The following is a 26,272-nucleotide window of genomic DNA, read 5'->3' as shown; positions in this document are numbered from 1 at the left end:
TTTGCATATAGTCGCTCTGATTGGCTGGTGGGGTGGCTTAAGGCATAGCGAAGTTATGGTCAATTTGCATGTTTGTCTTTTATTAGTGTAGATATATTTTTCACAACTTCAGAACATACCATTTTTTTAACCATAATTAAAACACTAACTCCAAGCTGACACTATGTTTTTCAGTTTAAAACAAAAAGTTTTGAGTTAAAAAAAAAAAGAGAAAATTTTTGTGCTTGGGCAATTCTTTTAAAAGTACACATTGGGGGTGGGGAGAAATGTCACCAAATGTTTTAGTATGTTTGGAGGGAGAGAGAGGTGGAACACACAGCTGGGCATTGAAAGAAATAAGATTAGGGGATTAAAAATATGGCCAAATAATTTTATAGGAAAAAAGATTTCAAGTATTAGACAGACTCCAGAGATATTAGAGATTGAACAGATAGAATTCAGCAATGAATCACAATCTAAGTGAATGAAAGAAAAAGAAATCAAAGATGATGTTAATGTGGAATTTGAGTAAAGGTTGTAAGGACTTAAGGGCTTTAAGCTAAAGGGCTTTCAATATCTAAACTGATTTATTTATGTAAAGATAATTTCAAAAGCATAACCAACATACTTGACTAATACAACTTTTATTTTTCATGCTAAAATTTTTACAAATTTTATTGTGTCATACACAATTACAAGAGTTAACAGTTACAAGTGAATTAAAAATAATAGCATTTGGGGGCACTTCTCAGTTTACTATCATAAGCATGTTTTGTTACATGAACAGCAACAATAGTTAACTGCTCGACTTGGAAATCTAATAAGTGTTATGATGGAGGCTAATGTATAATACGAAGAGTAAGTACCCTATACACAGTCTCATATCTATATTACTCTTTACTCCATAATTAGAATCATGGGTTAGAATCTACCCAGTAATGCCATCATTCAAATATTTGACCAGGGAGGTCAAGTCAGCAAGCATTTCAAATTATTTTCCAAAATCTTATGTAATTTAGTTCTACAAGGAAATATAAGACAAAATACTCAAGATATGGCTTGCTGATATTTTATGCCTAAAACAAACCATTACATAATGAACTTATGCATGTTTTGCAAGTTGGCATATGCTCCATGTCACATAATAATTTTAAGATGAATCACCCAACTACAGCTGATGCTGCATCTCCCAGACTTCTAGTTTCTAAAATTCTGGGGAAGTGAAACAATTTACACTGTAACAGTCTACATGGTAGTAATATTACCTCTTGGCCATTGGCTCAATACTAATCCCTTTTGTTTTTTTAGTATACAAAATATGCTGAAAACATTTAAACACATTTCATTTAATGTAATTAAACAGAAGGCAACAATTTCCTTCTAGAAGAATTAGATTTAGCTATGAAAAACTTGACGTTTGTTATATTAATTTATGAAATATTTTTTTGGATCAATACAGACCATAGTATATTTTTAAACTTACAGCCTGTGCTAAACACATGTAAAATGAACTACAAACATAAGCAATCATATTATTTGTTTTAAAAAAATTAAAATTACCATTTTCCCCCAGTAGTAACTTTATAAACATATTATTTGCTTTCTTCCAAATTAAGGATAATTTTAAAAACCCACTGTGAAATTTACATTCTGACTAAACACAAAAATACACAAATATTAGTTCTAATCAGAAATTTCAGCTGATAAATGAAAATGTTTATTTTGAAAATAAGAAGATCTTGGATATAGAAGAGAAATTTTTGTTCCAAGAACATTGTAAATATATTGTTTTCATGTAAAAATACATTTTTTAAAGAAATAATGTTTAACAGTCTTTTAACCCTACCTTCTCAAACACATTTTTCCCTTAAAATAAAAGTTTAAGATAAACATCTCATTTCAAATATTTTACAAGATAAATCAAATTAATTTTTCTTATATGAATGTGAGCCAAGTATTTGCTGCTTTCAAGATGTCATGACCTAATGTAACAACCTTTGGCTTGCAACTTAATAGCTTGAAAGTCAATTTATGCTGCTAATCAAAGAAGGTTGATACGTATTTGTAAATTTAAAATTTTTCATCTTTTAAAAGAAATAAATCCTAAGAAATAATATATTTTAAAAATCAATGATAAACATTTTTATTACACCAAAGATCTACAAAATAATAAAGTATCCTAATATTATTTTTTGAAAACAGTTGATCCTCGAACAACACAGGTTTCGACTGCAGAGGCCAATTTATATCCAAATTGAACAGTGTAATTTAAACCCATATTATTCAAGGGTCAACTCTGTGGTTGGTTGAAAATCTGTATATGGCCTATCAAACACCTCAAAGTTTTACATGTTAAGTGCAACAACCAATATATTTTTGCAATCACTTTCAAAGACTGGAAAGAAAATATGCTAATTATAAGAGCAATAATGCTTGAGTTACAGACTTGTAAATCTTGAATCTGCCACTTAAAATCTTAACTATAACTTCCTTAAAAGTCAATTTTATCAGATATAAAATGGGAGGTAACAACAGTATCCACCTTAGAGGGCTCTTCTGAGGAGTAACATAATGCACACAAAAGATTAATACAGTATGTGACACATGAAGTAACAATAAATATTAGCTATACCTAGCAGTGACTTAAGTGTTAAGTACCTAACAAATTATATTCTTAAATACAATGTAATCATTAAAGAATTAAGAACTCTAAAAAAGAAAAAATAGCATGGGAGACAGTTGGGGACATGCCCTCCAATGAAATATCCAGAATTATATTGCAATAATAAGGCTAAGAACCACAAAGGACTCATTAGACTAACATTTAAAGTCTCCTAGGTTACTTGTATTGTGTTTTGGCAGTTATTTCCTATACATTTTAACACTGCACTGTGTCATTTTCAAACTACAATTCAGAAGATCTGAAGTGAATTTTCTTTTCTTTTTTGAATTTTCTTTTCTTTTTTGAATTTTATTTTCTTTTTTGAATTTTATTTTGTCATGAATTTTTAGAAGAAATAATTAACTCATTGACCTAAACAAAAAAGGCATAGAAAAACTGTATACAAATTAAAAGTCATTTACATGTTATGTATTATATAGTAACCATTTTAGCAATTTCAAGTAATTTGTCTGGTATCTAATTAATTTTCATACTGTTCATATTTCAAATCTCAAAATCTCTATTATTTATGAATAGTCTACTCTGATGACATGTCATATCTTTATTGGAATGATCAAGTACTAAATTTTACAAAAACATTAAGCTATAGATTATGGTCCAAAATATTTTATTGGTGTTAATTTCCCATTTAAAATATTCCAGGTACTAACTTAGTTACCCAAACCATAGTCCACAATATTATTTTGAGTGTGACTATTAAGCATGTGAACAGTTCCTCTAATTTTTGATCATACTAATCTGAGTCAATGACATTTCCAATGGATATATTAAATGACAGAGCACAGATATAGGAGACAGAAAAACTAGGTCTGGCTCAGTCAAAGTATTTACTAAATATGTTAAGTTCAGCATGTCCTTCAACTTCTCCATGCCTCTCCTTCCTATTTCAAAAGAGGAGGATCCTACCCTCTTTTGTCTAACTCACAGGGCTATGGTAAATCACCTAAGAAAAATATATGAAAGTGCTCTGAAAAGGACACAGTGCTGTGTACATGTGACATCAACACACACGGGCTTGTTACAGTATTATACCTTGTTAGAATGGCCAGGCTATTAAAAGTGTAATTTAAGAGAAAGTTATCCTTGGAATTATCAGAAAAAAAATGTAATATCTTTACCATGTCCTTTGGATAAGGTCTGAGAGCAGTTTTAAAACAATGCACTGATACCTATCCTATTACCATGTAAGAAACTACATCGGACAATGACCTAAGAAAAGATAAGCCTCATTTATTCTTCCCAGATTTTTTAAAAATGGCTATAATTTGGCCTTACCAGAATGTGTTTCTGTAGTGTTATTAATATTAATTTATAGCCAGCTGTTTTAGGCTTATTCTGGTAGTTACTTAACCCACTCTGAAAGTAGTCATAGGTGATCTTTATTTCTCCACTACCTTTTTAAAAAATACTTACTTTAAATTTTAGGGTTTTTTTTTTCTGACTTAAACTCACAGAAAGTAGGTATAATAAGTTTTTAAAGAAGAAAAAAAAATATTCGAAACTAAATTAATAAAAACCAAATGTTCCCTCACTTTCCCGCCTCTTCATTAGATTCTATGAATCCAAAAGAATTTTAGAACCACAAATCAACAAAAAAATCCATTTAATTTACATTATATAATTTTCCAAGGTTAAAAGATACAAAGCAAGAAAATAAATTAGGATTGATTTTTGTAGAAGATGATTCTGAAGAAATGAATGTGATTTTGAAGGAAACAGGATATGAGGACAAGATGAGAACAAAACAAAAAGTAAGATTTTGTAAAACATTGTTTGGTTTTACACATAGTCACTGAAATATTAGTATTTCTAAGTCACTAGCTACATGGGAAACTAGATGGGTTATCGATCAGGCATGTGGAAACAGATTTGGAAGATCTGATATAAATGATTGCATTGTTGAAGTCACAGGAGTAGAAATTATGAGGTGAAAGAGGGTCTAGATCAGTGGTTCCCAAACTTATTTGGCCTACCGCCCCCTTTCCAGAAAAAATATTACTCAGCGCCCCCTGGAAATTAATTTTTTTAAAAATTTTAATAGCAATTAAACAGAAAGATATATGCCCCCAAATGCACCTGTGGCCATCACCGCCCCCCTGGATCGCTGCAGCGCCCACCAGGGGGCGGTAGCGCCCACTTTGGGAATCACTGGTCTAGATAATACTCATTAAAAGATGTCAGAAGAGAATGAGGGAAAATGAAATGACAATGATTTGGAAAATATAAATAGAATCAATACACTAGAGAAGTGTGGGATTTCAAGAATGGGAGTAGTCAAAAACTAAGGAAAAAACTTAAAAATTGGGTTTGACCAGAATTCCATAATAAATGTGAAGAGCTGATTTTAGTTTAGCAGTAACACTGGATTAAGTTAGCAATAAATTAAGGGAAGATAAGTAGTTAGAAAGGAGGGCTTCATAATAATTATTAATAAGTAAATAATAAATTCAGTAATTAGTTATTAATAGAAATAATTTAATACAACATGTTTCAGAATTGAGTCAGACTGTTTAATAATTATGTTTCAGACTTAAGTTAGACATTTTGGGGGAGGTGGCCAGGGGAGCCTTATTCCTGTAAGGAGGCAACAGAAAGATACTGATCAAGCCATCCCCTCCCCCTTTTTTTGAATAGCACAGTCAGCCCCTACATTCAGTGGTATGTATTTGAAAGGTACTTAGACCTTAGTAAGTAAAAAGGCAAAAGGCCCAGTTGGTAAGTGGTATTGAAAGCATAAAACAACAAAGTGAATAAGTCAATAATTTACAGTTGAAAACAATTTTAAATAAAATTCAAACCAAAAGTAGAAAACCTTAAAAATGTAACTGCTAGAGGCATGATATCCATGTGATGTGCAAAGTGATTAAATATTTAAAAGCATAATATAGATTTTATTTTGATACAGCCACTTTCATTCAATGACAGGATTTCTTGGATAATTTTAACCAAAGAAATTTCTACCTCAAAGCATTCATAAAATTGATAATTTGGGTACCTAATAGTTATGAAAAGTGTCTTCACAATTTTTAGTATGAAAAGCAATATTTAAAAAATGGAACATCAAAATACTTTATTTAAAATTTATTTTATGCCTAATCTAATATGTAAATGGAAATATATCCACATTCTATAGGTTTCTGAATTTCATTTCCTATTTTATATTTATGAATATCTTACTTTCTTTTAAATCTGTATCACTTGACATTAAAGCTGTATAAAAGCCATGCAGTTTATTTACAATATTATACATTAATTATGTTTGAAGATTATACCAAAATTTCACAAAATTATAATTAAAATGAAAAGACAAGTGAAACATTTAGAGACTTTAAAAATTTTAGGTAGAGAATTTTGCAAAGATTATTTTGGTTTATTTATAAGTGTTATTCAAGCACTGGCTTGAAATAAGATGGACAAAAAATGCAAATGAATAGAATTTCAACAAATGAAAAACTAAAAATGTTTACCTAAAGGATGAAATATGATACCATATAGATGAAATACTTCCTTGTAGCAATGGGAATGATAAAACAGGAAAAAAGGTTATTCCTTAAAAGTCTTTCATAAAGAATAAGCTACCAGTAATAAGTCTATAAAAACTTTCAGAAATAAAGTTTCTTGAATTATGTTAATCACCAAACTTATGTTTTCAGTAGTGATTGGAGCTGTGAACCTTAAATATTTATTTTACTGTAGGGAGTCTCAGTTTCCACCTTTGGGGAGTGGGGGTGAAGGGATCGGGGGAGAAGAAAACCAATCAGTAATCTTAGATTTAAGTAAAGATCCTGGTACCAATATCATGTACTTGGGAGTAGAGAGCTGCAAAGACTTGCAAGTCCACATACTTTTAGCTGTATAGAATAGTGTAAATACAGAGTAGTGTAAAATTTAGGTTGTTCAATGTATGATCCCCTATCAGAAAGTAAGTCCCTCATCCTTCAGAGTTTAAAAGATATCAATAGGGCCCTGGCCAATTTGGCTCAGTAGACGGAGTGTTGGTCAAGGGCACATACCTCAGTTGCAGGCTCAATCCCCGACCCCATGTCTTTCTAAACATCGATGTTTCTCTCTGTCTCTCCCCCTCCGACTCTCTCTAAAAATCAATAGAAAAATATCCTCAGGTGAGGATTAAAAAAAAATCAATACTGTTTCTTCTTCTCTAGCCGCATCTCGTCCAGCTTTCACTGTTGTGGCTGAAGGACATTCAGGTACTCAGACTGCCCCAGCTGATAAGTCGTGTTCCTTCCACAGTCGACGTACTGGTACCTCTCCTGGGATATCTGTTCAGAGTGTCCAAAGTATGTTGTTGTCACAGTGACTCTGAAAATAAAATAAATGCGGGGAAACATTGAATAGTTACATATAAAAAAGTTTTCTCAATTGAGAATACTTTTATACATTAAAATTCTCTCCAGAGAGAGATTATTTGATTGATGATAGCTTCATATTCTGGACATGGGTCTCTTAGGGAATATTTTCCCAACAGACAACAGAAATGCTGGCCGAGCAAGCCCTATCCAAATAATTATATACAACAAATGTATTTTTTTCCAAAACACCTATCTTTAGTTAAAAATATAGCATAAGTTCATTATATTATTAAAAATCATACAGTTATAGAAAAGGGTTCATCAAATGTTAGGCTCAAATTCCAAACCTATAACCTACAATGTTTTAACAGCTTAGGGCAGTGGTTGGCAAACTGCAGCCCCGTGAGTGTGGCTCTTCCACAAAATACCACGTGTGGGCGCGCACGTACAGTGCGATTGAAACTTCGTGGCCACACTCAAGGGGCCAAAGAGCCGCATGTGGCTTGCGAGCCGCAGTTTGCCGATCCTGTACTAATATTTCTTGAGCTCCCATCTCCTCATTTGTAACATGGGATAATAGTTATTTGACATCAGAGCACTCTTGTAAGACATAACACCCAAATGAGATGGCATTGTAAAAATGCTGCGTATGCTCCAAGTCAGTGATTTTCAACCCTGTTCAATTCAAGGCACACATAATCTAATTACTAAAATTCTGAAACAGACCAAAAACTTATTTGCTGATCAAAAATAAGGGTATATTTTTGATTTACAAATAAATAAACTAATAGTGATTACCTACCCTTTTTGCTTCAAAGTAAGTCAGATGCAAACTTATTATGCAACATGACCAATAAGATGCAACTCTATTATGTGACCTATATACTTATGGTTCGCGACAGGGCATTCACACTAGAAGGCTATATTGTGTCGGCTATTGTCATTTTTTTGTATTTGACAATCTAAGAGAAAAGAGGTCAGTGTCCCTGACTAGTCAGGTATTGCATGCTTTAAAAATTCTCAGAGTACACCAGTTGAAAATCGCTGCTCTAAGCCAATGTTATGAATCTGAAATTTAAACAAAGAAATGTCTTTTTCAAAAAATTTATACTCACTGCATCATGAGAACTATGTTATGCACTTTGATGGATGGCAGTGTACAGAAGTCACTGTTAAAGAGAAAACAATGTGAACACATGATACCTATGACATAAATGTAAAAGTTTAATTACAATTCTTCCTATGTTAAAGCTAAGTGATACTATTAAGATATAATAAGTAAGCAGTATTGGTTGATCATTTCCTCTATCTCATATAATGATTAATATTTTCATGCCTTCTTATTCTATAAACAAATATGCTTTCTTACTATAGCAGTTGTAGAGCTGTTTTAACATGGGCCACAACTTACTTTCACTTTTTAAAATGTTTTTATTGATTTAAGAGAGGAAGGGAGAGAGAAGGAGAGCCAGAGAGAGCGAGAGAGAGAGAGAGAGAGAGAGAGAGAGAGTGAGAGAGAAAGAGAGAGAGAAACACTGATGTGAGAAACAACAATTGGTTGCCTCCCAGACCAGGATCAAATCTGAAAACTGGGTATGTACCCTGACTGCGAATGGAACAGGTGACCTTTCAGTGCACGGATGACGCTCAACCAACTGAACCACTTTGGCCAGGGCAATTTACTTTTACTTTTTAAAAATAATTAATTTTTTTTATTGATTAAGGTATTACATATGTGTGCTTATCCTCCCATTGCCCCCGCTCATGCCCTCACCCCCCTGGTGTCTGTGTCCATTGGTTAGGCTTATATGCATGCATACAAGTTCTTTGGTTGATCTCTCCCCTTTACCCTCACCCTCCTCTACGTTCCCTCTGAGGTTGGACGGTCTGATCGATGCTTTTCTGTCTCTGGATCTGTTTCTGTTAATCAGTTTATGTTGTTAATTACATTGCACAAATGAGTGAGATCATGTGATATCACTGACTTATTTTGTTTAGTGTAATGCTCTCCAGGTCCATCCATGCTGTTGCAAATGGTAGGAGTTCCTTTCTTTTTTATAGCAGCATAGTATTCCATTGTGTAGATGTACCACAGGTTTTTAATCCACTCATCTGCTGATGGGCACTTAAGCTGTTTCCAAATCTTAGCTACTGTAAATTGTGCTGCTATGAACATAGGGGTGCATATATCCTTTCTGATTGGTACTTCTGGTTTCTTGGGATATAGTCCTAGAAGTGGGATTACTGGGTCAAATGGGAGTTCCATTTTTAGTTTTTTGAGGAAACTCCATACTGTTCTCCACAGTGGCTGCACCAGTCTGCATCCCCACCAGCAGTACACGAGGGTTCCTTTTTCTCCACATCCTCACCAGCACTTGTCATTTGTTGATGATAGCCATTCTGACAAGTGTGAGATGGTACTACGTTGTATTGATTTGCATCTCTCGGATGATTAGTGACTTTGAGCATGTTTTCACATGTCTCTTGGCCTTCTGTATGTCCTCTTTCGATAAGTATCTATTTAGGTCTGTTGCCCATTTTTTTTTATTAGGTTGTTTATCTTCCTTTTTGTTAAGTTGTATGAGTTCCCTGTAAATGTTGGAGATTAAACCCTTATCGGAGATAACATTGGCAAATATGTTCTCCCATGTAGTGGGCTTTCTTGTTGTTTTGTTGATGGTTTCCTTTGCTGTGCAGAAGCTTTTTATTTTGATATAGTCCTATTTGTTTATTTTCTTTTTAGTTTCCATTGCCCTAGGAGCTGTATTGGTGAAGATAATGCTTTGGCATATGCCTGAGATTTTGCCGCCTATGGATTCCTCTAAGATTTTTATGGTTTCCCGTCTTACAATTAAGTCCTTTATCCATTTTGAGTTTATTTTTGTGTATGGTGTAAGTTGGTGGTCTAGTTTCATTTTTTTTGCATGTATCTGTCCAATTTTCCGAACACCTTTTGTTGAAGAGACTGTCTTGACTCCATTGTGTGCTCTTGCATCCTTTGTAAAATATTGAGCATAGTGGTTTCTGGGTTCTCTATTCTATTCTATTCTATTGGTCTATGTCTGTTCTTGTGCCAGTACCAGGCAGTTTTGAGAACAGTGGCTTTGTAATATAGCTTGATATCTGGTATTGAGAAACCTCCTACTTTGTTCTTCTTTCTCAGGATTGCTGCAGCTATTTGGGGTCTTTTATTATTCCAGATGAATTTTTGAAGAGTTCATTCTAGGTCTATGAAATATGCCATTGGTATTTTAATGGGGAGTGCACTGAATCTATAAATTGCTTTGAATAGTATGAACATTTTAATGATGCTGATTCTACCAATCCATGAACACAGTCTGTTCTTCCATCTGTTTATGTCTTCCTCTATCTCTTTTCTCAGTGTCCTGAAGTTCTCTGAGTACAGGTCTTTTACCTCTTTAGTTAAGTTTATTCCTAGGTATCTTAATTTTTTTGGTGCGATGGTAAATGGGATTGTTTTTTTAAATCTCTCTTTCTGTAAGTTCACTACTGATGTATAAAAATGCCACAGATTTCTGGGCGTTAATTTTGTATCCTGCCACATAGCTGAATTCATTTTTTAAGTCTAATAGTTTTTTGATGGAGTCTTTAGGATTTTGTATGTACAGTGTCATGTCATCTGCGAATGAGTTTTACATCTTCTTTTCCAATTTGGATACCCTTTATTTCTTCTTCTTGTCTAATTGTTATGGCTAGCACTTCCAGTACTATGTGGAACAGGAGTGGTTAAAGTGGGCATCCCTGTCTTGTTACTGTTCTTAGATGAAATGGTTTTAGTTTTTGCCCATAGAGTATGATGTTGGCTGTGCGTTTGTCATATATGGCTTTTATTATGTTGAGGTATGATCCCTCTATTCCCACTTCGCTGAGGGTTTTTATCAAGAAAGGGTGTTGGATTTTGTCAAATGCTTTTTCTGCATCAATTGATATGACTATGTGATTTTTATCTCTCAATTTGTTTATGTGATGTATCATGCTTATTGATTTGCGGACATTGTACTATCCTTGCATCCCCAGGACAAATCCTACTTGGTCATGGTGTATGATCTTTCTGATGTAAGGCTTGATCCAATTTGCTAGAATTTTGTTGAGGATTTTGGCATCTATGTTCATGAGGGATATTGGCCTTTTATTCTCTCTCTTTGTGTTGTCTTTATCTGGTTTTGGTATTAGGGTAATGCTGGCTTCATGGAATGAGCTTGGAAGTGTTCCTTCCTCTTAAATATTTTGGAATAGTCTGAGAAGGATAGGTTTTAGTTCTTTGAATGTTTGGTAAAACTCCCCTGTGAAGCTGTCTGGCCCCAGGATTTTGTTTGCTGGAAGTTTTTTGATGACTGCTTCAATTTCCTCCATAGTTATTGGCCTTTGAGATTTTTAGATTCTTCATGACTGAGTTTTGGAAGATTGTATTTTTCTACAACCTATGTCCATTTCCTCCAGGTTGTCTAGTTTGTTGGAATAGAGTTGTTCATAGTTTTTTTTTTTTTTTTTAACAATTCTTTGTATTTCTGTGGGGTCTGTTGTTATTTCGCCTCTTTCATTTCTGACTTTGCTTATTTGGGTCCTCTTTCTTTGCTTCTTGGTGAGCCTGGGTAGAGGTTCATCAATCTTATTTATCCTTTCAAAGAACCAGCTCTTTGTTGTATTAATCTTTTGTACTGTTTTTTTTTGTTTTTTTGTTTTTTTTTTTGGTCTCTATGTCATTTATTTCTGCTCTGATCTTTAGTATCTCCTTCTCTCTGCTCACTCTGGGATTTTCTTGTTGCTCTCTAATTCTTTAAGTTGTAGAGTTAGATAATTTATTACTATTTATTTATTTATTTATTTATTTATTTATTTATTTGCTTTTTTTGAGGTAGGCCTGGTACAGCTATAAACTCTCCTCTCAGGACTGCTTTCACTGTGTCCCATAGATTTTGGATTATTGTGTTTTCATTGTCATTCATTTCCAGGATGTTTTTAATTTCTTCTTTTATCTCTTTGGTAACCCAATCATTGTTTAATAGCATGCTATTCAGCTGGGAAGTGTTTGAATTTTCTGATTGTTTTGATTGTAGTTTATATCTAATATTAAGCCATAGCGGTCTGAGAAGATGCTTGATATGATTTCAATCTTCTTGAATTTGGAGACTTTGCCTGTGCCCCAATATGTGGTCTATCTTTGAAAATGTCCCATGTGCACCTGAGAACGTATATTCCGTGGCTTTGGGGTGAAATGTTCTGAAGATGTCAATTAAGTCCATGTGATCTAGTGAGTCATTTAGAATTGCTGTTTTCTTTGCTGATTTCTGTCTAGAGCATTTATCCAGTGATGTCAGTGAGATATTCAAGTCCCCTACTATGATTGTCTTGTTGTTGATTCCACCCTTGATATCTTCCAGGTATTTGGGTGCTCCTGCATTGGGTTTACTAAAGTTATATCCTCTTATTGTATCGGTCCCTTTAGTATTATGAAGTGGCCTTCCTTATCTCTTGTTATGGCCTTGTTATGGTCTGTTTTGGCAGATATAAGTATTGCTACCCCAGCTTTTTTTTCATTTCCATTTACCTGGAAGATATTTTTCCAACTCTTCACTTTCAGTCTGTGTGAGTCCCTTGTTCTGAGATGGGTCTCTTGTAGACAGCATATATATGGGTCATGTTTTCTTATCCATTCAGCAACTCAATGTCTTTTGATTGGAGCATTTAGTTCATTGACGTTTCAAGTTATTATTGATAGGTACTTGTTTGTAGCCATTTTTATTTTTTGTGCCTATGTTCCTTCTTCCTTTTTTATTTCTTCTTTTTACACCAATCCCTTTAGCATTTCTTGCATTGCTGGCTTGGTGGGGATAAACTCCCTTAGCCTTTTTTTTTTTTTTGTCTGTGAAGCTTCTGATTTCCCCTTCAATTTTGAATGATAGCCTTGCTGGATAGAGTATTCTTGGATTCAGTCTCTTGCGCTGCATCACTTTATAAACTTCCCGCCATTCCTTTCTGACCTCGGTGTGTTTCTGTTGAGAAATCATTTGATAATCTAATGGGAGATCCCTTTTACGTAACTTTCTGTTTCTCTCTTGCAGCCTTTAAGATTCTCTTTGTCCTGAATGTTTGCCATCATAATTTCAATGTGTCTTGGTGTGGGTCTTTTTAGGTTCATCTCACTTGGGATTCTCTGTGCTTGTGTGACTTTTTTCTTCCCCAAATCAGGGAAGTTTTCTCACATTTCTTCAAAAAGGTTTTCTAACCATTGTTCCTCTTTCTGTTGTTATGGCACTCCTATTATTCGTATGTTGCTTTGTTTCATGTTGTCCCAAAGCTCCCTTAGGCTCTCCTCCTGTCTTTTAATATTTTTCTCCAATTGAAGTTCAGTTTGGATGTGTTTTGCTTCCGTCTTCTAATTCACTAATTCGGTCCTCCGCTTCTCCTAGTCTACTGTTGAAACTTTCCATAGTGTTTTTTTATTGCAGCTATATCACTCTTTATTTCCTCTTGATTCTTACATAAGTTGTTGATTTTTTTCATCCATCTGGTTTATGAACTGTATAACCTTTATGCTGAATTCTTTGTCTGACATATTGCATGCCTCTGTTTCACTTAGCTCCTTTTTGGCAATTCCTCCTTTCCTTTGGGGGTTTGTTTCCCCATTCTCACTGAAGTATCTAGGTGTCGAGTCATGTGGGGGCTGCTCCTCGGGCGGTTGAAGCTCCTTGGGTGGCGGCTTTTCCTGGGCAGTCATGGCAGTAGCTACTCCTCAGTTGGCAGTGGCTCCTCTGCTGTGTGCTGCTTGCGCAGCTGCTCGCAGCAGTGGTGGTTCCTCTGGCTGGCGGGGGCAGGCTGCTCACGTGGCTGCTGCTTCTTGGACGGCAGCGGGATGCTCATGCTGCTGCTGCTCCTCGGACAAGGGCGGGCTGCTCGCATGCTGCTGCTCCTTGGATGGGGGCGGGATGCTTGCACGGCTGCTACTAGTGTAGTTGTGGTGCCCTAGGCCAAAGCATTGGGCTGGCCAGAGGGGAGTGCACCTCGGAACTCACAGGAGCCTGTGGCCAGGGTGGCTGAAGTCTCGGTGACCATAGGACCACAGCTGAGGCAGCAGGTCCTTGGCGGGGGTGGCTGTAGACCCTGGGTGGTGTCTGAGGGCACCCTGGGTGGAGGTGAGGCTGGGCTCCCAATCACAGCAGCTCTCCCCTTCAAGAAGGCACGGCCTCTGCAGTAGAGCCAGCCCCCCCGGGACTGTTTGCAACAGTCCTGCAGGGTCCAACTGCCCCTCACTCACGTACACACACACAGACACACCCCCGCCCCCCCCCCCCCCCCCACACACTCCCCTTTTGTTCCCTCACTCACTCACACTCTCTCCCTCACTAACACCATCTTCTTGCCTCTGTAGTTGGATCTGGAGTGTTATTGACCTGTTCGTGAATGGAGTCTCCTCTCTGGGTGTCTGGTTATATGGCTCGCTCTCTACCACATTGACCGAACAGGAGAAAATGCAAGACACAAGACCCAACACAAAGGCAACAAAACACGAATGTACTCATGACACTGATAACCCCACTATTAGTGACCACCAGAGAAAAGAGAATTGGGGGAGAGAAAAAAGAGCACAAATGATATCAAGGAGAGAAAAAATGGTAACAGAGAAAAGAAAAAGAATAAGAAGAACAAGGAAAAAAATATATACGGGGAGAAAACAACACTGAACAAACAGATAAACCAAAAAATGCAAACACCAAACACCCAGAAAGGAGTGTGGGGGCAGAATCTGTAGAGGCCGGGCTTATATACAGAAAGTAAGGTTAAGGAATTGGATGAATATGGGGAGGGCCTCAGTTCAGTATAGATGAAGTCGAAAGAGGATGAGTGGATAAGAAGAAAGATGTTACACCTGTCCAAAGGGACACGGCCTCGGTGCCGTACGGCTTCCTTCCGACCCTCCGGGCTTGGAGGTCTCCCACCTCTCCAGCCAGATCCCTGATTTTACCGTTCTCCAGGCACCCTCTGCCCTTTCCGGCTGCGAATCGTCTCACCAGCTGTGTTCACTTTGCCAATTCAGGGTGGATGTTATTCGATTTAGTTGCTCCCTCAATCTGCTTCATGACAAGGCTCGGGACACATCTGCCTATTCTGCTGCCATTTTGTCTCTCTCCCTACTTTTACTTTTCACCTTTTGAAATTTCACTAATCAGTTTGTAGTTCATAAATTTTATATCAGGCTGATAGAGGATAAAAATTTATCACTGTTTTACTTAGCAAGAGTTAATAATCATTTAGAACCAATTTATAAGCTTTAGAACATCAAAACAACAGAGTATTACACATTACAGTGGAATATCGGTTTGAACTTAATTTGTTCCACAAGCGATTTGTTTGAAAACCCAAATCATTTTTTCCTATTAGAAATAATGTAAGTTGAATTAATCCATTCCAGACCCCCAAATGATTCTATTTTAACCTTTCTTACATAGAGTACATGTCTAATGTACTGTTTAATCTACAAATAAACACTTTATTTCTTAAATTTATCAAACCACCCCTTACTAGCCTTAAAGGAATCACTTTCAGCACTTGGTCCAGGGGTGTCTTTCAGGTCAGCATGCAGTGTCTTTGCTTGTTCATATATCACTGCCTCTGAGATGCTATCACTGGCTAATGGCTTTTCATTTATCCAAATCAAGAGCAGTTTTTCTACCTCTTCAATAGCCTGTAATCATTGTTTCTTTCATACCGTTAGCAACACTAGCACTCTTTTAATTTTCCCCATTTTTTTAAGAACTTTACCTTCTTTTCCTAAAATATCAATGTCATTATATATTTTATTATTTTAATCTTAATTTAAATTCTTTATTGTTGAAAGTATGACATATGTCTCCTTTTTCCCCTGTTGACCTCTCCTGCACGCTCTGACCCTTTCCTAATGTTTTTATTGATTTTTAGATAGGAAGGGAGAGGGACGGAAACACCATTGATTTGTACACCCTCTACTGGGGATTGAGCCTGCCTCCCAGGCATGTGCTCTTGACTGGAACGGAATCAGGAACTCTTCAGTCCACGGGCCAAGGTTCTATCCACTGAGCCAAACCTGCTAGGGCCATTAGCACTTTTGAGGACCTCTTTATGTTTTAAAATTGTGCTAATGGTTGAGTTAGCCAGCAACAAAAGCACTCTCTCCCAGTTGCCTGAGAGAGACTTTTTGTCATGCTGAGGTATCAGCATAAACATTGAAAACCAAAGTTTGGTTCATTTTGACAACCCAGATTATTTTTTCTGTGAACTGGGTTGAGAACAGAATTGTTCGAGATGAGAGACATTTGAGAAATGAGGCTTGACTGTATTAGCATTATTAATCTTCCTATAATAAAACATCAACAAATAATAGAATATAGGAGAATATGATTTTAAAATAGTAAACATAAAGTGACATGGTATATATGATCTTAATTATGAAAAAAAAAAAATCAGGTGTTGCACATAAATGTCATGTATGTTGAAAAGGGAGAAGAGAAAAATAGAGATGAGCAGAAGCCAGAAGGAACATTCCAAAATGTGGTCTTGTGACTGCTAAGATTATGGGAGATAAAATATATACATATTTACTTCATACTTTATAATTTGACGAGAGAAAATAAAAGTCAGAACTTACTACATATAACTCATTTCCTCTGCTATGATAGTAGGTACTGTGTAATCAATCTGAAAGGCAAAAAAATAAAAATAAACAGAGAGAATAGGATCAATAATCAAACATTTCAGATACATTTCATAACTTCAAAGAGTTCAGAAATCTCTCCCTTTATGAGTCTGATGCTAAGATTTACTCTTATATATTCACTAGAGGCCCGAAGCACGAAATTCGTGCAAGGGGCTCGGCCTTCGCAGCCACAGCGGCTTGCCTTGGCCCTAGCAGCCCCAGCTTTATCCAGAAGGTCATCCAGAAGGACATCCGGAAGGTCGTTCGGCTGTCCAGTCTAATTAGCATATTACGTTTTTATTATTATAGACGGGGCATATTTGAAAGTTAAGTTTTTGAGGAAATCCCCACCTCCCTCAAGGTAGTACAATAAAGTTGAGACTCCTTTAACTTATTCAAAATATTTCATGACTGAAGCTTACCTGTCTCATATCCAGTGGACCAATGTTTGTTATGTTGTTTAAACGTGACTTTCCAATAACTGTTTTTGAAAACTGAACTTGTGCAGTGATGTTTTCAACTTCAACAGCATAATAGTTATTGTTTGTTATATTTAGTGTGTTCTGCAAAAGAAAGGAGGCAGAAAATGTCTAAGTTATCTGAAAATAAGCAAAAGGAAGATGTATTCAAACTAATAAAAATGACTTTAGTTGTGGCCATGCTTCATTATTAGAATAAAAGTTTTAACAAAAATGTCAAAGGATATCAAATGAACCAATTCTTTGGTTTTATGTGAGTCCAATGTATTGAATATGCTACAATAATGTAAAAAAAAAAAGACCCAGAAATGGTACAGGCCGAGAATGTTAGAAAAGGTACTTGTGGCATTAGCAAAAATTCAATAAAAATAATTTTTAAATTTCATCTAAATGTTTACTAAATGTTAATAAAGTTACTTCTTATTCTAATAAATACAAATATGGCCATATAGCAGTACTTTAAATAAATTTTGTTTAAAAGAAATTGGTATTTTAGCTTATAAATAAATAGAAATTTCTACCAGGTCACCATGGAGAAAAATGGAAAAGGTTTAAGTCTGTTTGGTTGGAAAAAGATAAAGGTGCACCACTTCTATACTTAGGTAACACTAGGTCCAACTTTTTTAATTCTAATTCACAACTGTCTCAAATTCATTAACAAATGTTGAAAAGTAAACAGATTATAAATATATTTTTTGGTAGCGATCAATTGTTTAATTCATTTATCCTCCTAAAGGCATTTTCAAATGCTAAATGATTCTGCATACACAACTGACTGTATTTATTATTCACCACTTTCAGCAGAACCAGAAATGACAGAGAAGGTCAATACTGTAGACACACAGAAAGCAAACTGACCAGCGAGCTTCACATTTAACCTCTCAACAAGGACAAAGGTTCTAATTAACATCATAAAGGAATGAAGTAATCTATTATTAATATAAATTTTTACTTACTGTGATATTTAAATATATTGTACGCTTTGCATCATCATAACCGACGTATGCTGATTTGACACCAATGTATTTCACGTCGATAGAGCGAGGGAAAAGGAAAAACACAGCCAATCCAGAAATCAACAGACAGACAAACACAGAAGCCATCACATACAGTTTTCTGAAAAAGAAAATGGAGTATTTAAATATATGTGCACCAAAAATTACACAATGAAGCATTTAGAGAGGATATTTTCAACTTGAATTTCCCCCCTATTATGCTAGCTGTATAAGATGTATTTTATCAACTTTTTACATTATAAAAGTATTGAGTAGGCTTGGGTCTGAGTCTACTAAGTGCTGAAATGTTCTCTTTATAAGATGTACTGGTGTTTACCTTATTGGAGACTGGGATTTCAGGCTTATTACAGATATAACATCACTGCAGTGATTCCCAAACTGGGCTGCACATTAAAATCAAGACAGGGAGCTTTAAAAATATAGATTTCAAGACTTCCTCCTGAATTCCCTAAAGCAGAATCTTCACATGTGAATTTTGCCACTGTGTTTCCCTAAAGTGACTACTCATCAATAACCACCTCTGACGCACTTAAAACAATGTGATATCAACACGGCTTATCAATTTCACCTCAAGTTTATAGCCATTCTCTGTTGTTATAAAAGGTATTAAAAGATGGCCAGTATGAATATCCACTTCTATAGTTTTGAGATTATTTCCCTAGTTGCAGAATCTTTTCTCCCCTTTATCCATATTCTTGCCCTGTGCAAACTGGATTCTACCCCCAGCAGGTTCTTCTTAGGATGTGCCTGTCCTTTTTGTAAGAGTTTTTATCCAGTTTCCCTCAGGTCTTTGAAAGCTTAGGATGGCCCAGTTCTCTCTGATCTTTTCATGGTCCCTTGCTGGATCCCTGTGGCCTTTTTTGCACTCTCTCCACGCTGGAGCATGAGGAGCACTCCCATTTTAACAGGTTATTCTCAAAGGTATTTGCTGAAAGTCCTCTGAGTGGGTTCTTCTTCTTATAGGTATTTGCTTTGGGTATCAGTGGCATTAGGACTCTTAGGAACTCTCTATTTACTTCCATTCACAATTTCCACACAGCTGCTCAACATGTTAAGTCCTTGCTGTCATCAAGGTTTGAATACCCATTTTTATCCTGTGGCTAGTGGGAACACCCATTTTTAAAAAATAAACATGTTTTCTCTATGTGTGTTTCTTACTATTATTTTAACTTTGTCTGTTTTAATAAATGGATTTGAGAAGATTCAGATACTATGTTGCTTTCAAGACCTTACCCCAACCAGGAATCTTTTTTTTTTTATGATGACACAAAAGCATATGAGAGCATTACTTAACAACCTGATAGCATTTTTCCCTTTTAATAGTGTTAACCAGAGTAATTATTATATAGTAGAGGCCTGGTGCATGAAATTCGTGCATGGGGGGGTTGGGTCCCTCAGCCCAGCTTGCACCCTCTCCAATCTGGGACCTCTCAGGGGATGTCCGACTGTCGGTTTAGGTACTATCCTTGAGGGAAACCGCAGTTGGACATCCCTCTTGCAATCCGGGACTGCCTGCCTGCTATCCTAATCACCCCTAACACCTCTGCCTGCCAGTCTGATTTCTCCTAACTGCCCTCCCCTGCCGGCCTGATTGCCCCTAACTGCCCTCCCCTGCTGGCCTGATCACCCCTAACTGCCCTTCTCTGCCGGCCTGATTGCCCCTAACTGCTCCCCCCCCCCCTGGCCTGATTGCCCTTAACTGTCCTCCCCTGCTGGCCTGATCGCCCCTAACTGCTCTCCCCTGCTGGCCTAATTGACCCTAGCTGCCTCTGCCTCGGCCCCCGGCCCCCGCCACTGTGGCTTTGTCCGGAAGGAAGGCAGGATGACCGGAAGACGTCGGTCAACCCAGTCTAATTAGCATATTACCCTCCACTTTCTACTAGTATAATCACTTACGTTCTTCTTGGCCTTAATCTCTGATCACTATATGGAATCAATGCCACCAGCTGGTTTTCTTGCCCTAAGAGTTAAAGAAGTTTAAAAATTTATTAACATGGTTAATTAAAAATGTAGTGACTGCTCAACAAAGTCTGGTTTGGAGAGACCAAAATACCATGTGGTTCTAATCACATTCCTTTAATAAACTGCTCACAAAATCTTCAGAAATTACCCAACTTGGATCTTTGTATTAGCCATTAAAGCACCAAAGTTAAATTCTCTTTCAAAGCTTTCCATAATGCTTCAATTATTCCTTCCTGACCCCCTCCTTAATCCTCCCCTCATTTACACTACCCCCAACACACCCATATATATATATTTATTATGCATATATGTCTCTTTGTGTATATATACATATTGCATCTTTGTGTATATATACATATTGCATCTTGGTATTCATTTGGCTAAACTACAATCCTGGTTAAAACCAACCCTTTAGCTACTGTGCCTATAGCCACAGTTAAATGTGAGAGAGAAAAACATCCAACTATACTTACTGGTCTGATTTTAGATCACTAATCTCAAGTAGCCCTTAATGATGCCAACAATCATACTAATTTCCTTAGTTCACACTCTCAACCTGACATACCAAGACCACCATTTCATAACTTTAACTTTTTTTGAAACATCCAATATCTTCTTCCCCATACTCATTCTAAGCACAGAATGTAGCAAACAGAAGAGAACTTTCGCAAGCTCCCACCACCACATCCATCTAAACTATCTACTGCCGTGTCCACACATTCTAACTTCTCTTCTGTTACTAAGAGTAGCCCTCTGCACTAGGTCTAATTCTCCTGGCTCCTGCATTATCAATGCTTTCTCTGTGCATCATTCTCATTAGCAAATATTATTCACTCCATCTTATAAAAATCCCTCTCCTGACCTCACAGCCCCCTCCAGCTATAACACTTCACTCCTTTTTTACACAGTAAAACTCAAAGCAAAAACTATCTTCCCACTATATAACTGCTCCTCCTATGTACTTGATTCCACTCTACACACGATATACATACTTTTGCAGGCTACCAAAACTTTACAGGTCCCCAGTGGTCTTTACATCACAAATCCAATCGTAAGTTCTCAGTCCTCACATTAATGGATCTATCAGTAATATTTAACACAGTTGATCAATTTTTCTCCTTGGTATATGTTCTACATTTACCTTCTAGGACACCAAATACAGATTTCCTCCTTCTACACTAGCTGCTCTGTCAGTGTCTGCTAATTCTTTCTCAAGTAACTGTTCTCAAAATGTAATGCTCGAGGGTTCAGTGCTAGAGTTTCTTCCTTTTTTCCCCCTATACTGCTGAACTTGGTGCTCTTGTTACCTGTGAGACTACAAGACCTTGGTTCTTATCTTCTTAAAGGAAAGATTTCAATCAAGAGACAAAGTGCAGAAGAGCAAGCAAGACTTTATTGACGGTAGCAAAAACACATTTAGAAACAAGGAAGGGCATAGAAGAAGCAACTGGAGACCCTAGGCTAGGCTGCCTTGGCTCACTGGGAAGTAAGAGAAAAGGGGGCCTTGGAGACAGGTTCAGGGTTAGCCTGGGACAAATTGCTGCAGCTCATTGCTCCCCTGGTTGCAAGTCTCATGGGGTCCCTTAGAGTTTAGGAGATTCATGCCTGTGGGGGAAGAGAATGGCATGGCCTGCTGGGACCTTTGTTTTCATGGGGTTTTAAAGGGTGGGCATTTAGGAGAGGCCTTAAGGGAGGATCAGCAGAATACCCATTAGCTTTATGCTGATGTACCAGAATGAGATTTATTCTCTCAACCTGTCTGTCCTTGGGTGTGGTTAGCAAATGGCACTAATTGGATTTCTGTTATCTGTCTCCCTGAGTAGAGTGATTTATACTATTTACCCTCTGGTTGGGGAGAAGTACAAACCATTTACTCTTAAGTGTCCTTGTTTAGGGAAGATAGGATTTACTAGGTGGCTGCAAACGGCTGTTTAATTATCTGTTTAGTTTCCCAATTTCACTTGTCCTAAAATTTTCCTACCTTCTTACTATCTATAACGCTCTCATCCATCTCAGCTTTAAGTATCACCTGTGTACTGATGACTCCAGCCTACACGTTGCACTTGAATTCCAGGCCCTCATTATAACTGCCTATTGCACATACCCACTTAGATGTCAAATATGCATCTCCAAACATACATAACTAAAACTGAGCTCCTGAGCTCTCTCCTGACATACACCTTCAAACCTTTTCCCTATCCTAATAACTAGTCCATTCTTCCAGTTGCTCAGACAAAATATACCTTTGGAGTCATCCTTGATTTCCCACTATCCACTTCCAGCTGCCAAAAAAGCCTGGTGGCCATACCTCAAAAACATATCTAGGTAATCTTCCCCTCCCCTAGTCCGGTACATTAATCCCTTCAACGAAAATAATCCTTTTATTCTCAGTCACTATCACTGCAAAGATAAAATCATCACATTCAAAGGCCAACTCAAATATAATTTTTCCCAACCCAAGGCATTTATCAGAGACTCTGCTAGACCTTATACTGCCACTCTGTCCTTTCCCTGGGCTTCTCCAGAGTCACATCAGCAACTCTAACCAAGCAGATAGTGGAAGAGCACAAACGTACTTTTACTATTTCTATTGTTGCCATTGCTCCTAAAATAGCCTGAAAACAGCACACGGGAATGATTTCCTTCTGATTTCTATGATATTCCACAAACTGATATTTTTTTTCCTATTTGACTCATCATCATATGCCATCCCTCTTCATGCAGTTTCTCTTTTGCCAATGCCTGAAATCATTCTTTTTTTTTTTTTTAAATATATTATATTGATTTTTTACAGAAAGGAAGGGAGGGATAGAGAGTTAGAAGCATCAATGAGAGAGAAACATCGATCCGCTGCCTCCTGCACACCCCCTACTGGGGATGTGCCCACAACCAAGGTACATGCCCTTGACCAGAATCGAACCTGGGACCTTTCAGTCCGCAGGCCGACGATCTATCCACTGAGCCAAACCAGTCAGGGCTGAAATCATTCTTTAAAGGGAAAATAAAGGGCACATACCCCTAGGAATTCTTCCTGTTCCTTGACAAGTGGGGCAGGTGACACTATCTCTTCCTGTAAATTCCACATATGGAAACTGAGAGACATCTCCACTCCTTCCATCTTCATTATGGACTTCATTACTAACCAATCCATTCCTCATGTTTTCAGTTGATGCGACTCCACCGTAAGCATCTTCTTTATTTGAATGCAAAGGCAAATGGGAAAAAGACTTTCCCATGTCTAAAGAAAAAGAATAATCTTATAGTAAACTTCACACACAAAACATGTATACGCAAGAACCGTATGGAACATTTATACGAACCTAATTAATTTAGAAAACTTCAGGGTAATGTTCATTCAGACAGACTACTTTGGGAATTAGAATTATATTCAATCAAAGTAATGTCTGAAACAATGAAGCCACTTACTTGAGTCCAAAAGTGTTTATCTATCAAAATATCTCTATATATAAAACCCAAATATGCAAATAGACCAAATGGCGGAACAACCGGTTGCTATGATGTGTGCTGACCACAAGGGGGCATGCGGGGAACATGGCAGGCATCAGCCGTGGTGGGATTATGGAGCAGGTGAGTGAGGGCCAGACCAAGGCAGGGCGCCCATCGCTATCATCTGGGCGAGCCTCTGGTGGTTACTGAAAATTCTTTGCTCCTGTGTGCTGTGGTCCCGCCTGGTGCTCAGTGCCATCAGTGGGTGTGAGCAGCAGCTGCTGGCCCCTGAAAATTCTTTGCTCCTGTGTGCTGTGGTCCCGCCTGGTGCTCAGTGCCATCAGTGGGTGTGAGCAGCAGCTGCTGGCCCCGATCTCCCCTCAGAGCTTCTCCGCCTCCCCCTGCTCCTGGGTGATTGGGGTAGCAGCCACTGCTTGCACCTGCTGATGGTTCTGGCCCCGCTCACAACCGCTACTGGCGCCGGCCCCAATCTCTCTGAGCTGTCAGCAGGTGCGAGTGGGGTCGGCGCCATCATGTGGGAGCGGCGGCAGCGGGAGTGGAGTTGCCAGCAGACAGGGGACCAGGGGCCATGGCGGAGGGACTGGGCGGGGGTGCAGAGGATGGGCCAAGACCTGCCCCTGTGCCCACCGCAGCCTCGCGGTCCACAGTTCCTTTCAAGTGCATGAATTTGTTTACTGGGCCCCTAGTTATGAAATAGACTTGTGATGAGAATGGGCTTTCAAACAACATTATAATTTAACAAGTCTATACTTTCTCTGAAAAGTAATGTGGGCCTCACATTTCTTAGAATAAAACACAAACACATACTACCTTTAGATCAATTAGCACCAAAGGCAAAAGTTTCTTTGGGCAGATAACAATTAGGTATCACCAAGCAAATTCAAAGTAGTATTTTTCAATCTTTTAAAATTCATGCTCCTTTGTGATAAATGAAATTTACAATCCCTCTCATCCACACAGTTCTTTGCTTTAAACACTTAGACACTTGCAACAAAAACAACTCAAAAACCAAATTCTACATGTTTTTCTCTCATTCAGCAGTGGGCAGAGCTAAAATTATGAAAGGAACATTCCAAAATATTGACTATAACTTACCCCCACAAAACATCAATTTCAAAATTTTAGCATAACAGTGTCAAAAATAATGTGGGGAAAATTAAGTATAAATTTAAAGCCATTTTTATTATGTGTAAGTTCAAAAACATAACTTATGACTTCTACAAAAATGCATTATCTTCTCTTGATTTGTTTCAATGACATTCAATCCCAGCCAAATCCATTCTTGCCAGGCACAGGTATGTCTTAGGAGAGAAAGACACAGAAGGCAAAACCAGTGGCTCTGTCTGGACCTCATTAGCAGTGGCCTTGATGAGTCGGCCTCAGAAAGGTGTGCTTGCCCTGCCTGCATGCCTCAGGCATGGCTCAGCTCAACCTATGAACCAGGAGGTCAAGGTTCCGCGGTTGCAGGCTCTATCCCCAGTGTGGGGTGTGCAGGAGGCAGTCGATCGGTGATTCTCTCTCCTCGTTGATATTGATGTTCCTCTCTGTCTCTCCCCCACTCTCCCTTCCTCTCTGAAATCAATAAAATTTTTTTAAAAAAAGGTGTTTGTTCCCAGGCTAATGGACAAACACCAGACCTTGTCGGGTACTGGGCATCCCCACACTTCTTACTGAATTTTCCCCAGAACCCTTCTGACTTTAAGCACTTCTATCCCTGGCGGCTGGTTGGCATATAGAGAGGTTCTAGGCCCCCTTCTCTTCCGTGTGCTCACAGTGTTGTTTGTTTGTTTTATCGCAGCCTTTTACTTTTCTGAAAACCAATATGGAACTCAGACTCGGTATGAAGAGAGAGAGAGAGAAAAAAGTACAGCAGTCCATCCCATTTAAATGGGTCGTAACTTTCTGCGATAACGAAGGAAGCCAGTCCCTTCCGTCAGCTACACAAACAAAACAAAACCAAACCCAGCAGACAGTCTACTCCGGAAAGGTTACCACGAAGACCCAGTCAACCGTGCAAGAAAACTCAAAAATGGCAAAACCCGCGGCCGCACAAGGAGGAACCAACCCAGCGCGCCCAGGGCTTGGGCCGAAGCCCGTCCCCACCGCAGGAGTCGGGGTCAGGGCAGGAGGCGGAGGTGGCACAGCCCCTCCATCCACACCGCCCAGCGCTCCGCCCCTGTCGCCAGGCGGGCCCAGCTCCCCGCGGTCTCCCCTCCCTCCGCTCGGGAAGGGGACCTGCGGCCGCGCATCGGGGTCGCTCACCGGCGCCGCGTAGTCCCGAGCTGCTCCGGCGCGGACAGGCCCGAGGACAGGGTCGCGGAGAGCGCGGTCAGGCTGCGGGGCTGGAGCGACTGGCCTGCAGCAGGGTCGCCGCGGAGTCAGGGGGCGGGAGCAGCGCGGGGACGGATCAGCTGATGCGAGCCCTGTTGCAACCTGCGCCCGCGCCTGCGCAGAGCGCTCTCAGAGGCGTGTGCGGGCCCCGCGCATGCGTCCTTCCTCCGCCGCCTGCAACCCGAAGCGCAGCGGCCGGGAATGTGCGCGCTTGCGTTTCTTACCTAGGTCTCCCAACACTTGAAGGTAAAAATTGGCCGCCTGGCCCTAGAAAATTTAAAAGTAATAGTGTGCCCCCCCCCCCCCCCCGTGGAGGCCATTTCCCTTTACAAAGGGAAAAAACGTGCGCTCCT

General features: G+C 38.4%; 1 protein-coding gene across 1 annotated transcript; it reads right to left on the bottom strand.

Moving 5' to 3' along the window:
* Window positions 1-607: 607 nt before the first annotated feature.
* Window positions 608-25,996, bottom strand: TMEM106B (transmembrane protein 106B). Its single transcript, XM_006085021.3, has 8 exons — window positions 25,851-25,996; window positions 23,137-23,358; window positions 20,055-20,118; window positions 18,099-18,258; window positions 17,086-17,226; window positions 16,616-16,665; window positions 8,088-8,141; window positions 608-6,982 (listed from the first exon to the last, which is right to left on the bottom strand). The coding sequence occupies exons 2-8, from the start codon at window positions 23,354-23,356 to the stop codon at window positions 6,844-6,846; spliced, it is 828 nt and encodes a 275-aa protein (XP_006085083.1). The 5' UTR covers window positions 23,357-23,358; window positions 25,851-25,996; the 3' UTR covers window positions 608-6,843.
* Between the last annotated feature and the right edge of the window lie 276 nt (window positions 25,997-26,272).

The sequence above is a fragment of the Myotis lucifugus genome, unplaced genomic scaffold (genome assembly GCF_000147115.1).
Source record: "Myotis lucifugus unplaced genomic scaffold, Myoluc2.0 scaffold_15, whole genome shotgun sequence".
Lineage (NCBI taxonomy): Eukaryota > Metazoa > Chordata > Mammalia > Chiroptera > Vespertilionidae > Myotis > Myotis lucifugus.
This window is presented reverse-complemented; position numbering and strand designations above follow the sequence as displayed.

Coding starts and splice junctions, on each gene's coding strand:
- TMEM106B (XM_006085021.3), bottom strand. CDS start 23,356: ATGGGAAAGTCTTTTTCCCATTTGCCTTTGCATTCAAATAAAGAAGAT. Junction 16,666..17,085: donor GTCCACTGGATATGAGACAG/GTAAGCTTCAGT, acceptor TTTGCCTTTCAG/ATTGATTACACAGTACCTAC. Junction 6,983..8,087: donor AACATAGTTCTCATGATGCA/GTGAGTATAAAT, acceptor TTTTATTTTCAG/AGTCACTGTGACAACAACAT.